This window comes from Rattus rattus, chromosome 2, assembly GCF_011064425.1.
Source record: "Rattus rattus isolate New Zealand chromosome 2, Rrattus_CSIRO_v1, whole genome shotgun sequence".
Taxonomy (NCBI): domain Eukaryota; kingdom Metazoa; phylum Chordata; class Mammalia; order Rodentia; family Muridae; genus Rattus; species Rattus rattus.
Window position 1 is genome coordinate 46,770,606 of NC_046155.1, and position 18,668 is coordinate 46,789,273.

General features: G+C 53.3%; 1 protein-coding gene across 3 annotated transcripts in view; it reads left to right on the plus strand.

The window, feature by feature from the left end:
• Nucleotides 1-18,668, plus strand: part of Neurl1 (neuralized E3 ubiquitin protein ligase 1) — an 82,933-nt gene that overhangs the window by 61,057 nt on the left and 3,208 nt on the right. For all 3 annotated transcript variants that reach the window (XR_004386824.1, XM_032892155.1, XM_032892156.1), the window contains exons 2-4: nt 1,383-1,624; nt 1,959-2,280; nt 14,265-14,954. Coding sequence is in view for 2 of the 3 variants with exons in the window: in XM_032892155.1 (XP_032748046.1) it covers nt 1,383-1,624; nt 1,959-2,280; nt 14,265-14,954 (1,254 nt within the window). In the remaining variant the exon portion in view is untranslated. The remainder of the gene's footprint in view (nt 1-1,382; nt 1,625-1,958; nt 2,281-14,264; nt 14,955-18,668) is intronic.

Below are 18,668 nucleotides of genomic sequence, written 5' to 3' on the forward strand. Positions count from 1 at the left end.
AGTGCTGGGATTACAGACACTAGTATGTCCACACCTGGCTTTTTATGTGGTTATGGGATTGGGTTTGAACTTGGGTTCTCATGTTTGCATAGCAAACACTCTTAGCCGCTGAGCCGTCTCTCCAGCCCCAGCAGCAGGAAACTAAGATTCAAGGTGTCTGGGGCCAGCTTCCTTCAGGCGGGATACCTGGAACGACTGCCACGCCCTGCCCTTGGGATGACCTCCCATCCTCCACACTACCTAGAGGCCACTTACGAAGCCCCTGTCAGCTCTCTGGGACTCCCGAGATAGTCCAGCCCTCGTGGCCTGATGCTATCAGGGCCCTTGCACCTTTGCACAGTTCTAGAACATCTTGTCTTCCTGGACAGCAGCCCTTTGTCATGCTAGCACACCCCTCAGGCTGGGCACAGAAGAATATGCCCTAGAGAAACCCCGAGGAGTGTGCTCAGGGGCCACAGCTGGTGCTAGGCTGTAGAGCCTGGTGCCTGGGCCCTCAAGAGAAGGGAGCAGAGATGCGGAGTGACATGAACCAAAGTAAGTGTCCTGACAGGCTTGGCCTCCCGGGCCTTCAGGGCTTCCTATCTTCTCTCCGTTTCTGTCTTCCCCCTCCCATGTTGAGAGGGGAGGGGGTCTACACAGACCGGCTGCTAGCTAGCCCTGTCTCAGTGCATTACTAAGTCACTGTCTCATGAGGACCAAAATCAGAAGCACCCCAGAAGCCTGCCATAGGTGGAGGCGTCCCTCCCCCTCCTCCTCCTCCTCCTCCTCCTCCTCCTCCCAAGGCCTTCCCGCTTCCCGAGAGGAGAGCCTCCTGGTGGTTCTTGGGGCAGTGGTCGACTGTGTGTCATTTAGTACGGTGATCTCCATCAATGTCTGTGTCCCGGGAAGAACACCCAGCTGCAGGACAAGAGCCACGGACGCTTCTCGTTTGCAACTCCAGTGCCAAGGACAGAACTTGGCGTTCCGTGAGGTCATGAGTGATTGAGTGAGTGAGTGAATGAATGAAAGAGAGGAAGTCTTGAGAGTGACAGCAAATGGTGTTAGGTAGGGTGATAGACCGTCATGGGAGATACTGGGAGGAGGTAACCACCACGGTCACGAATCGTAAGGTCAGTGTCTGATATGCAGGATATCTGATTGGCCACCTCCAAAGGGGGTCACGCACGACCCACAGGTTGAGAACCGCTTGGTGGCAGTGGCTGGGGGGGGGAAACGTGGGCGGTGGTAGGAAGGCTGGTGGTCACAGCTGGCCGTTCTGGTGAAAGTGTAGATGCTAAGCAGAAGGTGGTCCCTGTTTCTTCCCTGGACCCTCCCCTAGGAGACCCCGATCTCGCTCTTGGTTCCTATTAAGTCCTCTGACGCTGTGACCTGTTCCTTTGCAGACTCCATCGGGAGCTCCTTCCCGGTCCCCTCTCACAGATGCCATCACAAGCAGAAGCATTGCCCACCCGCGCTGTCCGGTGGGGGGCTCCCAGCCACGCCGCTGCTCTTCCACCCCCACACTAAGGGCTCCCAGATCCTCATGGACCTCAGCCACAAGGCCGTCAAGAGGCAGGCCAGCTTCTGTAATGCCATCACCTTCAGCAACCGCCCCGTCCTCATCTACGAGCAAGTCAGGCTGAAGGTGGGCACCCCCGGATCCCCGCCTTTGACCTCTTTACTGCCGTGGTCTGCCGTTCCGCTACCAGCCTGCCCCTCTCCTTCTTGCCCGTCTCTCATCCTTCCTCCTTTCCCAGCCTTCCTGGGTCGCAAGATCCAGTGGGAGCGGCCTTCACCAACCTGTAGGAAGGCCCCCTGGGGTGGGCGTTGGGTGGGAATGAGCAGAGTGAGTTTTCTGGCTGTAGGACGACACTCCCAAGTGTCGGCTGAGGGTGAGCTATAGAGAGCCCACCTCTTCCCCTCGGTCTTCTGACCAAGGCGGAGAGGCTGGGCTGAGGCTCCTCACTCCCTGTGGCCAGATCACCAAGAAGCAGTGCTGCTGGAGCGGGGCCCTGCGACTTGGCTTCACCAGCAAGGACCCTTCCCGCATCCACCCCGACTCACTGCCCAAGTACGCCTGCCCCGACCTGGTGTCCCAGAGTGGCTTCTGGGCCAAAGCGTTGCCTGAGGAGTTTGCCAACGAGGGCAACATCATTGCCTTCTGGGTGGACAAGAAGGGCCGCGTCTTCTACCGGATCAATGAGTCGGCTGCCATGCTGTTCTTCAGCGGGGTCCGAACGGCGGACCCGCTCTGGGCCCTGGTGGACGTCTATGGCCTCACACGGGGTGTCCAGCTGCTAGGTGAGTGGCTTCCCTCTGCTCCGTCTTCACTGGCAGGTGCTGGGGCCGACCTTCACTCCCATGAGTCGCGGTGGCTGCTGGTGGCCCAGGAACAACTCTACGGCTTTCCTGTGAACTGCAGGGTCCTGTTCCTGGCCGCAGCTTTGGCACGTGAGGCTCGGCGAGGTTACAGCCCACACAGGCCCTCCCTTGGGGTGCTCTCTCAGTTGGGTGCGACTTTCACCCACCAGGGACGGCAGCGTTGTCCATGCCCTGGCGAAGTTAATGTCGCTCTCAGTAACCGTTGTCAGTGGAAGCCTAGGCCTGTCTCATAGCAACCCTGGGGTCTACTGGAGGAGACTCCCGTTCAAGGATGCTAAGTCCCTCACGGAGGAGTGGTAGAGCCAGCTTCCCATAGTGGGTCTTCCCAGCCCTTAACTAAGCCCCAGCCCTGGCCTACAGTTTCCATGGCACCTGGGCTTCATCCTTACCCGAGAGCTTTCTGTAAGGATGGTAAGGAACAGAAAGGAGAGCAGGAGGCACCGGGAGGCTCAGACAAAAAGCCCATAGGACCTACCATGGGATCATCAGAAGATAGGCTGGACATGAGCAGCAAGGAGTTTGCCAGGACCAAGGGCCTCAGAATCTGACTGCGTAGGGTGATCCCCAGTGACCTGGTAATGGAGGTGAGCCTGTCTTCCCAGCTTGATACATGTGTGTGCATGTATATCCAAGTGTGTGCTCGCAGGCACGCAAACTCTACACACAGGCAGAGCCTCGTCAAGCCTCAGCTTCCTCATCTGGAAAATGGGCCATGGGTAGAGTTGAAGAGACTGAGTAAAGTTAGCTGGCACGGCCCTAGGTTTCAAAGCTATGTTTAGCCGACACTCGCCACTTCTGTCCCCGTCCCCACTTCCTTTCCCTTGCCGAGAGAAACGCCACAGAGGGGGTTCAAACCTGGTATCCGTTTTCCTTTCTGACTTCCAAGCCTGGAAGTCGTGAATTTTTTTGGAATGCGCTCCCTTGCGTACGACTGGACTGTGAGAGCGCAGGCATGAGTAAGGGCCAGAAGCCTGTGTGTTATGTCCCAGGCATCGGGAGGCCGTTTTTATTAACTGGCAGTTTGGGAACTTTCTGTTTTTCAAGTCAATAAAAGTGTGCCTGTATTCAGGCTGACATATTGAGAGGCTCAAACGAGCTATTCCTGGTGACAGCTACCGAAGAAGGGCATCCAGCCTGGCTAGGAGGCCTCCCCAACTTCCTCTATGTACTGGGAACACCTGAGGCCTCTGCTTGCCGGAAATTATGTGCCTTAGCCAGAGAGACAGATTGGACTCGATCCTGGTCCAGCATGAGGTTGCCTGCAACCAGGTAGCGAGCGCATCTGTACTGCGGGGCAGTAATAACTGCGTTGAAGAATCTTTAGATTCTTAAAGGATGGAGGTATGAGGGTCAGCTGGTACACAGTGGTGGCTAGCAGCTGTCAGTCATCCCTACCTATCCTGGGGAAAATGATGCTTAACCCAGGATCCACAGGGGCCCCTTCCTGCTATCTCAGTGCTCCCTGGGTTCCCCAGCCAGCTCGCCCAGTCCAGATTCAACCATCTGCTTGGAAAAATGTCTAAGAGTCCCATGTCTTACCCAGGTCCCTGACACATGGTGGGAGGCAGAGAATGGATGACTTCCTGCTCTTGAGGAGGTCTTGCTGGTGAGGGTTAAATAGAGGAGCAAGCAGTTCTCTTCATCCTCCCTAAACCCTCCCCATCAGTGAGGACCGGACCCAGGGCTTCCAGCATGCTAGGCCAGTGCTTTACTACCGAGCGGGAGATCTGTTCTCTTTGTTTTGAGACAGGGTCTCACTGGGTTGCCCATGCTGGCTGTGAACTTGCAATTCTCCTGCCTCAGCCTCCTAAGTGGCTGAGGTTCCAAGCCTATCCCACCGACAGTGCCTTTCCTCACAGGATCTACTTTGGCTCGAAGGCCCAGCTTGGAAGCTGCCTCCTCCCTGAGGCCTCTGGGGAGAATTTTCTTTTCTATCCTATTCCCACCACAGCTCTGCAGTCTCGGGGAGCCTCGTGTCTGCTTCCCCACGGGACAGGAGTCCCTTCGAGGAAGGGACCCAGGTATTACACTGCTAGCTCTCTTTAGAGCAGCGGTTCTGAACCTGTGGGTCCATAGCCTGTTTTGGGGCAGTGGTGGTCCAACAGCCCTTTCACAGGGGTCACCTAAGACCATCAGAAGACACACATTTACATTACAATTTATAGGAGTGGCAAAATCAGTCACAGAGTAGCAATGAAAATTAGTTTACTGTTGGGGGTCAGCACAGCATGAAGAACTGTATTAAAAGGTTGCAGCACTGGGAGGGTTGAGAACCACCTTTGTGGAGGAAACTGTCTTCACCCAACCTTGTAAGCCTCGCCGGGGAAAGGATGGGAGGGGAGAGTGGAGACTGCCTGAAGGAGGGGGAGGCCTGGGACTGAAGGAAAGAACAGGTGGGTGGGGCTAAAGGAGACCGGCCTTACTCTGACGGTCCCAGGCTTGCTGGATAGTTAGGGAGGCAAAGGAGACACCAGGACCCAATCAACATGCAACCCGTAAGGGTGGTAAATTGCTAACCTCTGTGGTCATACCTGTAACCTCTTTCGTCTACGCAGCCGTTTCCGCTCGCTGAGCTTCTCGGCAGGCCCAGAAGAGTGTTTCTCACCCCCATTTGGCAGGGAGAAGACTGAGGTTTGAGGAGGGCCTGGCCTGCCCATGTAGGGATATGGCCGAGCTGGGTCTGAACAAGGAGTTCAAAACGCGGTGCTTTTCCCGTGGCCCTTCGGCCCCTTTAAAAAAAAAAAAGGGGGGGAGGCAGGATGTCAAGGGAGGCTCAGGTCTGTGACTTCTCGAAAGGGGAGGCTCTTCAAGCTGGACCTGCACGGTCCAGGAGACTGTGGGACGAGGAGTGTGCCCAGTGGCATGGGCTCCGATCCTCAGGGCACTGGGGTAGATGAGGATGGAAGCTGGGGATGAATCAGCAGCAGGGCCTCCTCATGTTGGCACAGGAGCCCAGGCTGTCCAACCCAGCCTGACCCACACCCTCTCTGTGACTATACATGGGTTTGCTCGGAGTGGTTCGCTCGCCCTTGGATCTCCCCGCAGGCGACTCCGCAGACCCGATTAAGGCCCAAGCCTGTGACTGCTGTCCTGCCAGTAAATCATCGTGAACCCTGGCGTTTTCAAACAGGGATTATGGCTCCTAAAGTCAATTAGCAGATTAAAATAGCTCTTCTTCTTTTGCCCCCACTAAACTGATTTGTGTGTACGTATAAAACAGGAGAGACAGAGGCGGGAGGGATGGAGACAGGGAGGAGTTGGGTGGCGTGGATGACTAGCGAGGGTAGGAATGAAGGCAGGGATCCCTCAGGGCCTCTAAGGTGGACCTGACCTCACCCTTACCAAATTCTGGGTTTCTAGGCTGGGCCACTCTGCCTGCTGTTTCTTCCGTCGCCCCCTCCTAGCAGCTATCTCTCCTTTTAAGAGCGTTCCCTTTCTTGGTTGGCTCTGAAGACCAATCTTTCCTGGGTTGATTGTCCCCCAGAGGTTATGTGACCTTTAGGAACTTCGTCCAGGCTTGACCCTGTTCCCCTCCAGCTTTTGTGTGGGGATTCCGCACCTTACCTGTCTGGTCTTCAGAGCACAGGTGTACCCAAGTACCTGGTACACCGTGCGTGCACTCGGCATGCACACGTTAGGTAGTGAGCCAGCCCCCAGATGAATGGCCGTGCCCCTGAAGACGTGGAAAGTTTAGAGCTGAGGTCTCACCCTCCTTTACTGAAGCCCAGGCACAATCATCAGGCCGACTCTAGGCCACTTCCCTAGATGCTGGAGCTCAGTAGCTCACCCTCTTTCCTGCGGGTGCCCTGGCCCAGACCTGGGATGGTATCTCCAAGAATAACAGCTTCCTACCTCCAGGAAGAAGGGCTTGCCAACAACCAAATAAACACAAGTTTTATGAGGTGATTAGTACAAGAACAGATAAACCCCTATCCTAGTTTCCTGCAGTCTCTTTGTTTCTCTTAGAAATAAATGCTAACTTGGTGTGGAACGCAGGCCTGTAATCTCAGCACTTAGGAGGCCGAGGCAGGAGGATCATGAGTTCAAGGCCAGCCTGGACTGCATGAGACTTTGTGTCCTCCAAAGTGGGGGGAAACCTGGAAAGAGCAGCTATGATCCCGCAAAAGGCTGGTGAGCCCAGGCTCCCCTCGCAAGGTCTCCTGGGTATCATGCTGCGTCTGCCATAGCCTGGGCTCCCTGCAGAGAAGAGAGAACAAAGGAGAGCTGAAAAACCAGCTCCTAACGGAAGGCGGAAGGCGTTTACACCAAGCGTCATGCCACATCACCAGGTGCAAAGTGGCCCAGAGCATACAACTAAAGGATGCCACTAGCAATAATCCTGGCGTACTTCTGTGGGAGAATGGAGCTCAGGTTAAAAGAATGGAGTCGTAGAAGAACAATTTAGTCATAAATGGGTTACACTGGCACAGTGCAGGGAACGAACCAACAGGGGAGCCCGTCCTGAGAGGGGCATGAAGAAGAAAGGAGGCAGGCTACTTGGGGCCATGAGAGTTGTGTACAACTGGGCACATGGAAAGGGAGCTTTGGATTAAATGGCCCTGTGGTCCCTGGGCCCTGTGTATTTAATAGAAACTGTGGCTAACAGTGGAGAAGAGCCAGGCCCAACTTGGAATGTAGATCCCCAGCCAGTCTGGACATGAGGTTGGTGGGAGCAGACCTGGTGCCACATCGGAGGGCTGGAAGGGCAGGCTTACAAGGGTTCAATCCCTCCTACTCCTCTCCCCAAAGCCTGGGCAGAGACTCGTGTGGCATGGCATTGGGCCAGATTCTAAGGGGCTGCTCATCCAGGGCAGTGGTCCAGCTTTGTGGCCCTGCACAGAGAGACTCCTCGGCCTCTGGAGACGAGACCCAGGGGCTGCATTGGGTCCCAGGTGTGTTGTCCACAGCTGAGGGCTGCACTGCCATCTGGGGGGGGGGCTTGCTGCTTCCCTGGCTAAACCAGTGTTTATGTTCAGCCTTAGCTGCTGGGTTCAAGAGGCTAATTGTAGTTTAAGGAGCCTGTAACCGGTTTCGGGATGGGGTAGACCATTGGGGATGCTGTGCTGATGAGGGCCTCTTCTCCCCCTCCCCCGACAATTCTCCTTCCTTCTTACTTAAAAAAGAACAATTCAGTCCGGTGAGGCAACACACACATGTGGGAAACTGAGGCAGGAAGTTGAAGTCATACTCAGATATATAGCCTCCGGTCCTGGAGATCCTATTTCAAATTCAGTGTTCAAATCCAGTGTTCCTTCTACCCCCACATCTTACTGTTCCTTCTTCAGAGACTCTTCCAAACATTTTCTTCTTCTCATCTCAAATCTTGTCAAGGTCTGGGCACCAAACCTTCCGCTCCTCCACCTGGACTTTCCCCCCTCCCCTGGTGTAGCATGATACATCTTCCCTTGAACGCCTAGGGCATGTGCATAGCTAAATGGTTTGCGTGGTGCCTTGTCCTGCTTTCTAGGGTGGCATGCATTCTCTGTACACAGGAGAGGGTGTTGTTCGTGTTTTGCAGAGAGGTCTAGGGACCTCAGGTGGTAGTGTCTTGTCTGAACCAGAGGCCTAGGCAGCCTTGCCTTCTAGCTTCTCTACTTCTGAGTCCATCTGTGTTCCTTCTTAAGCCTGAATGGCCACCTCCTGGCGGTCACTAAGGACCTGTTGTGTCTGGAGCTCAAGGTAGGAAGGATGTTTGGCAGAGGAGGCTACCAGAGTTTCAGCGGTATTGGCCCAAGAAAGAGGTAAGGGGATCGCAGGGCATCTGACTCAGCAGCCAGGGCAGGTCTGAGTGCCTGTGTTCTTCACAGAGTCTCAAGGGCTGCATCTGGCTCTCCTGTCCCAAAGCAGATTGCCTGGGTTGCATGGGATCATGTCCCTGGGACTGCCAAACCGGGACCGTCTGTCACCTGCAGAAAAGGCAACGCCACATTTCTACCTAGTGTGTCACTGCCTCCAGATGTAGTTCTAGGGCCCTTGGTAAGACCTGCAGGGGTGAGAGGTCATAGTGGAGCCTGAGGGGAGGGAGGAGCTGGGTCCTGTACAACTGGGGACCAGGCCCTCATTTCAGAAGGAGGAGAGAGCGTCTCCTCTCCAAATTAAGGCCTGGCCCAGCTGCTTGCAAGCGGTGGGTAATTCCCAGCATCTCTTGCCTTAACTCTGGATTCCTCGGGCGTAATTATACATGCCCCACTTAGCTCTCAGGTATCTGCAGAGGCTCACAGATACAGGGAAGTGTTTATGATGTGAGACGTGGCTTTAGCTTTAAAAAGAATACCCAGTTTGCCTCATTTGCCATGGTCACCATCGCCGAATAGAAAACCCCATGCCAGTCTTTTAACACGAAGGGAAAACCTGGTAATGTGAGTTCCCTGGGTTAAGATCTGTGGGTCCCCGGTGGAATTCTCTGGAGCCCTGTGGCTCTCCAGAACATTTCTGAGACCGTGAATGAGGAGACAGGGTCACGGTGCCTGCCTGCCAGACTTCAGCCACAATGTGTGGCAGTACTGGAACAAAGATATCCCTGCCTTAGAAAGAAAAAAAAAATGAACCACATGACGTGGGTGTCCCTGTTCACACCTAGCCATCCTAGCCATCGGAAAGCTGATGCAGGGGGATGGCTATCCAGGTCACCCTGAGATACAAAATCCTGTCTCAAAAACTAAGAACACAAAACCAAGTTCAACCACCCACCAAAAGACAATGGCCGAACAAAGCAACAGAAGTTTGGGAGGCCACTACATCAAATGATCTCCAGGAGCCTCTGGCTTCCTTGATTCAGCCAAAGAGTCTGACTTGGAGTGATTCTGGAGGAGTCTATGCTCCCCGTGGGGACCTCAGAAATCGTGTTTGTTTTTGCTGGGCGGCCCGTAGCTGAGTTTAAAAGGAGAGGGTGGAGGCCGGTGTGGTTTTCAGAGCACTGCCCAGAGGTCCATCTGAGCTGTGTACTTCCTCCATGGCTCCTTCCCCCTGCTTGGGTCAGTCACAGACCAGCAGGCCGATGTTTATGGAGACAGTAAATGTGCTGGCAACACCTTCCAAACAGGGGCTGGCTGCTGCGCCCCGTGGTTAAAGATTACCCAGTGCTGCGGATGTGAGAATCCAAACAAACACGTCTGGGCTGGTGGTGGCCCAGCTTCAAAAGAAGCCTCCATGGCGGTGTCAAAACCCTGCCGTGGTCGGCCTATGCAGCTGGCTGTGTGTCGCAGAGCTGGGTGGCCTCTGAGGGAGAGCTGGCCCGTGACTCTCATCGCCAGCCAACGTTCCCCGTGACCTGGCTCAGGTTGACCTCCATGAACTTGCCGGCAATCTTACACCTCACATGCCTGTCCCCAGCTGCCTGTCCTGCTGCTGAAGCAAAGTCCTTCCCTGACCCTCTCCGAAAGAGAGGATGAGCACCTCAGTCAGAGTTGGAGGGCTTTATTCAAGGTGACATTTGTCCCAAAGGAGAGACTTCGAGGGTACCCCTGAGGTATGTTCTACCACACAAAAGTCTAAACCAGGAAAACTTTTCTGTTTCAAGACAGGGTTTCCTGTAGCCCAGGCTGACTTCAGATTCATTATGCACCGTAGTATGAATAACCTTGAGCTTGACCTTGAACTTCTGATGCTTCTGCCCCCCCCACCTCTGGACTACTCGGATTACAAGTGTGAGTCACCGAGTCTGGCCAGTTAGGTTCTGGATATCAAACCCAGAACTTGCATTTCTAGGTGAGCCCGCTACCGATCGAGCTATGTGCCCTGCCCAAGGAGAATTCCTTTTCTGACAGAGTTAGAGAATAGGGGCTAGGAAGGCTTTTGAGGTGGTGAGCTTCCCGTCTCCAGGGGCATTCTAGGCAAGGCTGAGTGAGAAGCTGGCTGGGGGATACAGGTTGCCTGGCCCCACACCTCCTCACTTCCTTTGAGCTCCTATTTAATCTGAGATGCTAAGGTTACTGGAGCCATGTCTAATTTGGATTCTTCCTTCTCTAAGCCTGAACTAGCTGTCTGCTGATTCCCAAGACACGGAACCTGCCATGTCTTCTGTCTATGGGTTAGTACAGTACGCAGCCTGGCGGGGTCTGGTTATTGCCTCTCTGAGCCAGAACCATTGCCAGGCACCAGAACTGGCAGGCACCGAAGGGGCACGGCGCACAATGGCCGAGCAGCTCCTTTCAAGGTCTTGTGCCACATCTGCCTCCATCCCTCAGCCCTCCTGAGCGGGCAGCGTCTCTCCAGCACTGGTTATATAATGCGTTGCTTCCAAATGCGGGGCCACGCTGTGGCTTGTGCTTCCGGGTTACCCATGTCCTGGGAGAGTCCCAAGGAGTTCTCTTGGATTGGGGGCTAGACAGGGCTGCGTCCCATCTCCCATCTATCTCCATGCTAGCTTGCCCGGGGGCCCTTTGCCTCTGCCGTGCGGTGGGTGCTCTGTGTCTCAGGTTGCAACTATTTCGGGGCCTTGCACAGCTGACCCGCTGCTGGGACAATTATTTGGAGCCTGCTGGCTGCCCACAGCTGTTCCTGCTGAGTGCTGGAGAGGAAGGGGAGAAGACATTCTTAGGCTGAGTCTGGCCACTCCCAGCTGCTCCTGAGCCTCAGCTTCCAGTTCAGCAACATTTATAAGGCCACTTCCTAGCGCCGTCCGTCTGTCTGTCTGAACCCCAGAGCCTTGTGCATGCTAGGCATGTACTTTGCCACTGGCCACGCCCCCAGGCCAAAATGCTATTATTTGAAGTTATTTGAGCAACAGGGGTTCTGCCTGCTGTGGCCTGTCAGAACTTGTCAGGGCAGGCGTGTGCCTCCACTCTGTGGGTCCTACCATCGCACACTTCGGCGAAGTTGCTTACTGATAGCTGCGACTTGAATGAGCTTACCCGAAGATGGGGTACAGCTTCGCCCAGTCCCCAAACCCAAGAGACCCTGAGACCCTCCCAGGCCACCAGCTAAGTTACCAGGTAGAACATTTAACACCGGGTCTGGAGTGCCCTAGAACCCGTGGTAACATGGAAACCGTGGCTTGTATTGACATAGGCTCACATGTGCCGGGTCCTCTACCAGGTACCGGGTCAGCCTTATCACGTCCCTACAGCGTCCTTCCAAGATGAGCCTCAAAATGCAGCTTTCTATAGGTCAGACATGCCTCTCACAGCTGAAGAGAAAGGATCTCATGAGGTTATGCTGTGTGTCCTTATGCGGTTCTTAAAGCAATGGCAGAGTCGAGATCTGGACCCAGGCTGACCACTTCAAATGCACCACACTCGACTTTGTTCCTGTTGGCACACTGTTTACCAGTGTGTGGATCTGGTTACAAAACCCAACCAAATGATACCCCAAATACTCTTGGGTTGGCGGTGTTATTTGAAGTAGAATGTACGTGTCTTTGAATGTGGTAGTCACCCTGTGCCTTGAGTTTCTCGGGGCACCTCTGGAGTCCTGGCTGGGTTCATTCGCTCTCTAAGTGCTGGGGAGGGGGGGATTACGTATGCAACCATCTGGACGGGGGGAGAGGCGTCTTCAACACAGGTGACTGAGATACAGAGATGAGGAGAGTGCCCTTTAAGAGAGGTCAACCCCTCAGAGGCCAAGCCCTCTTTTGCTTTCTGAACAACTTCTGCAAGCAATGTCCACAAATCTGACTTGTGCTACTGTGAACTATCCCACAGCCTGACCAGCTCCAGGACTCGGAACACACAGTCCCGAGAGTATGAGGCAGCCCACGTGAGATCGTTCCCACAGGCCATGGCTGGGCATCTCTGAACAACTGATTCCTCTTCTCTTTGATGTTCCCCATCTCTCTTCTCCCAACTTCCTAGTTTCCCCAAAGGCCCAGTACTGGAATCCCTCAGGGGCCCGGCAACAGAAGCTGGTTCTCCAGGCCCAGGCCCTCCCCCATTGTCTCCCTCCACTGACCTCCTTTTCCTTCCTGTCCAAGGCTTCCCCTCACCTCTGCCTCTGCGCAGTCCCCAGCCTCCAAGCCATGGCCATCCTTGTCAGAGTCAATTCCCTGGAATAATCGAGTTTTCTGGTTGGCTCCCTCCTCCTGGCCAACGCAATGCTGGGAAACCCCAACCAGCCAGGCCCCAGGAGACTTCTGGAGCAGCCTGAGACTGAGGAAGGGTGGCACCTGACCTTCCTGAGTCCATAACACGGCTTCTAGAAGGGGCAGGGAGAGGGAAACAGAACACAGAGGCTTCAGCGTCCCCTCTACCTCCATGGAAGGCCAATATGGCTACTGCTCATCTTGCTGGCTTAGTCTCCCAGGCTTGGTTGGAATTCTTGGACATTTGGTAAGGCACAGGTCCTGCTGTGGCTTACAGTAGTGCCAGTCAGATTTAGGGACTCCATCAGAAGTGAGTATAACATTGGGGGATGCTCCAATATTGAGTTCTGTCCCCCATGGACTGCTTTAAGGATGGTAATGCAGGGGTCATCCACAGCACACGCCATTACTATCACTGTAAGTTACAGGTCTGTAGAGTGGGGATAGCAAAGCCCATTTTAAAAATGTGGCTGGGCGTGAAGAAGTGTTCGGGACACTGTATGTTTTTTTAAAAAATATGATGCAGAAGGAAAATGTGTGAGGCAGGGGTTTGAGCCTGAGGTCCACGCCCACGGAAGGACTTAATACAACTTCACGGATGCCCAAATGCCATCCCCAGACTTTAGTGGCTGCTCTGAGGAGATGGGTCAAAGCTATCACATTTTTGAAATGGTGTATTATCCATGAGAGCGTAAGCATTATTGGTGTTTATATAGTAGGATTCAGCCTTTGCGTTGAAGAAACCAAAAAATACATTTAAAAGAATCTGTTATGCTATAACCCAGATATGGAAATGCCTTTTCTCTGGGCAGGGGGCTAACAGGCAGAACTCTGTTATCCTTTTTTGCTGGAGTGTATCTTCTTCCAAACTCAGTCTGGATTTACTTGTCTGGACCAGTGCGGTGGGGTTGATGCTCAATGAGGCTGTGCTCAGAGGGCACTATTTCTTGATTTAACTTCCTTCTGCCATAATGTCTTTATGGGTCAATGGTAGCCTCACAGGGTAAGTATTGGCTTCCCATGTCATAGTTTATTCGAAGAAACTGGGAGGCAGGTGTTCTTTCTGGCCTAATGTATTACAGTACCAGAGGTGCCTCTGACACATGGTTATTGTCTGAAAGCCACTCTGAGGATTGGGAGAGAGCTAGGTGGGCAGAAGCCACGGGGACCTGGGTTTGTTGTTTTCTAAAAGCAGAATGTAGTGGTGTTTATAATCCCACTGCTGGAGATCTCCACCGAGTTAGGAGGAGTTTTCCAGCTAGCCAGCCCAGTCTACTTGGCCAGTTTCAGACCAAAAAGAAAGTTCCTTAAACAACAACAAAAAGATGGACGGTGCCGGAGAAACACTGGAGGTTGACCTTTGGCCCCCTCATGCAATGTGCACACATGTGCACGCACATAGGAGCCACTCCATACTAGTTGTTACGCATGAAGTCGGGAAGTCCTAGAGGTTAGATTTTAAGAAACCCTTTTCTTTCGTGGAGGGAGGGGCTGGAGATAGAGGAAATCAACCCACTGCTAGCAATATTCTTTGTAAAACTAAATCTTAGCAGGCACCAGGGCACACACTGAGTTCTAGGCTAAGCCGGGACAGGAGACTCTTTCTCAGAGAATAAAACATCCCTCTCAATAAAAAAATAAAAGTTCTACAAGTTCGGCAGGGTTACCGGAGGCAGTGGGGAGAAAGCACTTAGAAGCAATTAGATGCCCTTCAGGTTGGTGTCTTCCAGCCGCATGCTTTTGTCTAGAGGGTAGATTCCCATGCCGGGTCCCTTCGCTTCCCGTCTTTGCACCTGAGCATAGCATCTTTAGTGCTGGTGGCGCACTGTGCGCGACCGCTGTGGGACGGTGACGGTCGCCCTGTCTCTCGCCCTCCCCGCCGCAGACAGCGAGCTGGTGCTGCCTGACTGCCTGAGGCCGCGCTCCTTCACCGCGCTGCGGCGGCCGTCGCTGCGGTGCGAGGCGGACGAGGCGCGCCTGTCTGTGAGCCTGTGCGACCTCAACGTGCCGGGAGCCGACGGCGAGGACGGCGCACCGCCCGCCGGCTGCCCGATCCCGCAGAACTCGCTCAACTCTCAGCACAGCCGCGCGCTGCCGGCGCAGCTCGACGGCGACCTGCGCTTCCACGCTCTGCGCGCCGGCGCGCACGTTCGCATCCTGGACGAGCAAACCGTGGCGCGCCTAGAGCACGGGCGCGACGAGCGCGCGCTGGTCTTCACCAGCCGGCCGGTGCGCGTGGCCGAGACCATCTTCATCAAGGTCACGCGCTCAGGCGGTGCGCGACCAGGAGCGCTGTCCTTCGGGGTCACCACGTGTGACCCTGGCACGCTGCGGCCCGCCGACCTGCCCTTCAGCCCCGAGGCCCTGGTGGACCGCAAAGAGTTCTGGGCGGTGTGTCGCGTGCCTGGGCCTCTGCACAGTGGTGACATCCTGGGCCTGGTGGTCAATGCGGACGGAGAGCTGCACCTGAGTCACAACGGCGCGCCAGCCGGCATGCAGCTATGCGTGGACGCCTCGCAGCCCCTCTGGATGCTCTTCAGCCTGCACGGCGCCATCACGCAGGTCCGCATCCTTGGTGAGTGCCGGGTGTCACCCCCCAGTTCATGACGGGCTTTCTAAGCTTGGGTGAGTTCTGGGCGGGGTGGAAGCATCTGGTTTACGGATGGCTGGGGAAGAGAATGATGAACTCAGAGCTACCCAAAAGACACAAATTGATCAGAGCCTTACACCCCAGAGGTTATGTTAAAAGCAGGGAGCAGTGAACTTGCTGAGACTTGGTTTCCTCAGGGCTGCTTGTGTCTCTTAAAGAAAGTAAGCTTGGCTGGTTCTGGTGGTGCATATCTGTAATCATAACGTTTAGGAGGCAGAGGCAGGAGGATCTCTGCAAGTTCGAGGCTTTCCTAGTCTGCATATTGAATTTCAGGTCAGCCAGAGTTTCCTTCATAACAAGCTCTGTCTCAAAAACAGAAAACAAACAAACAAACATCCCGAACACCGCATCGGTGTCTTCTTGGGCAATCACCTGCATCAGAGTGGGGGATTCCCTGAGCAGGTGGCCTTTGGGGATGAGATCGCAGTGTTCCAGACTTTTCTTTTCAGAAGGGGCAGTTTGAAAGGATTAGAGGATGGCGACTTGTACCAAGCCACACTCCATGGCTTGTTCTATAGGATAGGCATCTCTTACTGTGACCAAGTACCTGAGGAGAAGGCCAAAGGGAAGATGGAGTTTGCTTGGCAATCCTAGTGAGGGACAGGGATGGCAGGAGTGTGAGGGCTGGTCACACTGCATCCATCCGCTGTCTGCACTTGCTCCCTTTTGTCACCCTTTTGTCACCCTCAGCATGGGAAGCCAGCCATGACATTAGGCACAGCCAGAGTAGGTTTCCCCTGCTGGGCATCCCTCACTAGACTCACTGTAAAATGCAGCTCCCTGAATCCTGGCTCCAGAGATTGTAGTTGTAGGATAGATTCTGGATCTCCAATTTTGTTGTTTGTTTGTTTGTTTTTGCTTATTTATTTATTTATTTATTTATTTATTTATTTATTTATTTGAGACAAGATCTCACTACATAGCCCTGGCTGTCCTGGGACTCATTCTGCAGACCAGGCTGGCCTCAAACTTACAGAGATCCAATTCTGCCTCCTAAGTGTTGGGATTAAAGGTATCAAACCACCACATCCAGCTGATTTCTATTGTGATTTAAAGTAAGTGTCCTTAGCCAAGGTTGGAGAGCTCTGGGCCTCTCAGCCCCATGGCTCAGCCCAGGAGGCTCTGTCGGGTGGTCAGTGTGTGAGGATGAGCCTTCGTCAGCTGCTTCCGAACTCAGCTTTCTGGGAGGGGCCGGAGAGCCCAGTGCTTGTGTTTATGTTTGTGGCATGGTTGAGACTGTGAGTGGGGGTGGGAAGGCATCTGAAATGAGATGAAGATCAGTGCCGACTTCCAGCTCTGGAGAGACTAGATGAAGAGACAAGAAGCAAATAGAAACGTCATGGAAAGAACCAAGGGAGGAGAGGAAGTCAGGTTAGATGAAAGGATGCCAAGCAGGAGGGGAGATGAGTCAGTCTAGGGTAAGAACTCTAGGTGGGATAAAATGAAACTGGGTTGGGAGGGTCACACACACATGTGCACACATGCACACTCACACACATGCACACGTGTGCACACATGCACACTCACACATGTGCACACATGTGCACACATCGACACTCATACATGTGCACACATGCGCACTCACACACATGCACACATGTGCACACATGCGCACTCACACACATGCACTCACACATATTCACACATGTGCACACATGTATGCACACATGCAGACACACATGCACACACTGTCACATGCACACATGCACATTCACACACGTGTACACATATGTGCACACATGCACACTCACACACATGCACACATGTGCACACATGCACACCCACACACATGCACACATGTGCACACATGCGCACTCACACATATTCACATATGTGCACACACGTATGCACACACGCAGACACACATGCACACACTGTCACATGCACACATGCACACTACACACGTGTACACATATGTGCACGCATGCATACTCACTCACAAACGTGTACACATATGTGCACACATGCAGATACATGTGAACACATGTGCACACACATGCAGATACATGTGTACACACATGTGCACACACATGCACACACATACATGTAAACAAGCATACATATGCACATATGCAGACACACGTGCACACACTCACACTTGCACACATGCATACTTATGTACTTGTACACGTGCAGGAATGCACGCACGCATGTACACATACACACACATATGCACTTGCGCACACACATCTGAGCTGAAGCTGGAGAGAATTGGCTGCACTCACTGCGTCTCAGAGAAGAGAAATCACAGAGGCAAGGCTCACTCTTGCATCAGTACCACCTAATAATAGCTAAGTAGTTTTCCTGTAAGGCTTCTGCCATCTAAGCGTGTTTATGAGACTGGAATAAGAGGGAATGAAAACAAAACAAAACACAAGACTTTTTCTGTCCCAAGTGCTAAGTGGGTCAAGGTGGATGTCGAGAAATACCACCCAGAACCCAATGTCTATTAATAGCTCCCGAGCTCTTTGGAGAATTGCACATGTCTGCCAGTCAGCAAAATGGTGCTAGGGAATCCTGACTGACCCTAAGGGGAAAACAAGTCAGGGGCAGCACATGAAGGTTCATTGTACACCTTACAGTAAAAGCTTGGCTTTGTGAGAGTTCCTTGTGAGCTGATAAGTAAGGGGTGTTTCCTTTTCCATGTGTATAAAACCTACAGCCCTTTGCATTCACTGGTAGAACAAAACTACTTTCACTAAAGACAACCATGTCGGGGTTGCTTTGCAGATACTGTTCTGAAAGGGCTGGCCAGTGCAGTAGGGAAAGGAAGGCGAATTGGTATGCATTTCTGAAAGGGTGGTAATTGATGTAAAATATTAATGTAGCAAGAAGACTGTATGAGCTGAGCATGCAATCCAAGCTGTTTGGGAGGCCGAGGAAGGAGGGTCAGAAGTTCAAGGTTTACCTGAGCTGCAGAGCAAGTTCAAAACCAGCCTAGGCCATTTCCAAGATCCTGTCTTCCCCCACCCCCACCCCCTTGGTTTTCCAAGACAAGGTTTCTCTGTCTAGCCCCCGATGTCCTGGAACTCACTCTGTAGGTCAGGCTGGCCTCAAGCTCGTAGATATGCCTGCCTCTGACTCCTGAGTGCTGGGATAATAGGCATGCGACACCACTGCCTGGCTGTGAGATCCTCTTAAAAAGTTAAGTAAGGTATTGGGACATTGGTCAGTGATTGATTGCTTTCCTAAGATGAGTGAAGCCCGAGTCTAGGCTTTAGTGTGGAGATGGAGAAGGGGAAGAAAGGAGAGAGGAAAGACCCAACCTACAAACATTCATTGATCATTCTTAGAAATAATAACACTATGAGTTACAACTAACAGTTCATCCGCGTGTGTGTGGAACATTCTTTTAGGGCCCGTGGGAAAGTCACAGGCAGATGACTTAGCGAGCTCGTGGTTCTGCTAGGGAAACAGAGCTGGATTCTCAGGCCAAGAAAAGGAAGTGCTTCAGGCTGTGTGGCTGGGCATGGCGGGTCGATAACCATGAGGTAGTGGCGTTTAGGGGGAGCTATGGTTTCCCCAGAGACTATGTCTGAAGACATCCTCAGGAGGCTTCCTGAGCAGTCATGCCTCTTTGAGGGCAAAGGCTCTGTCCCCAGTCTCACATGTGTCCAATGAACCCCTAGGAAGGACTGT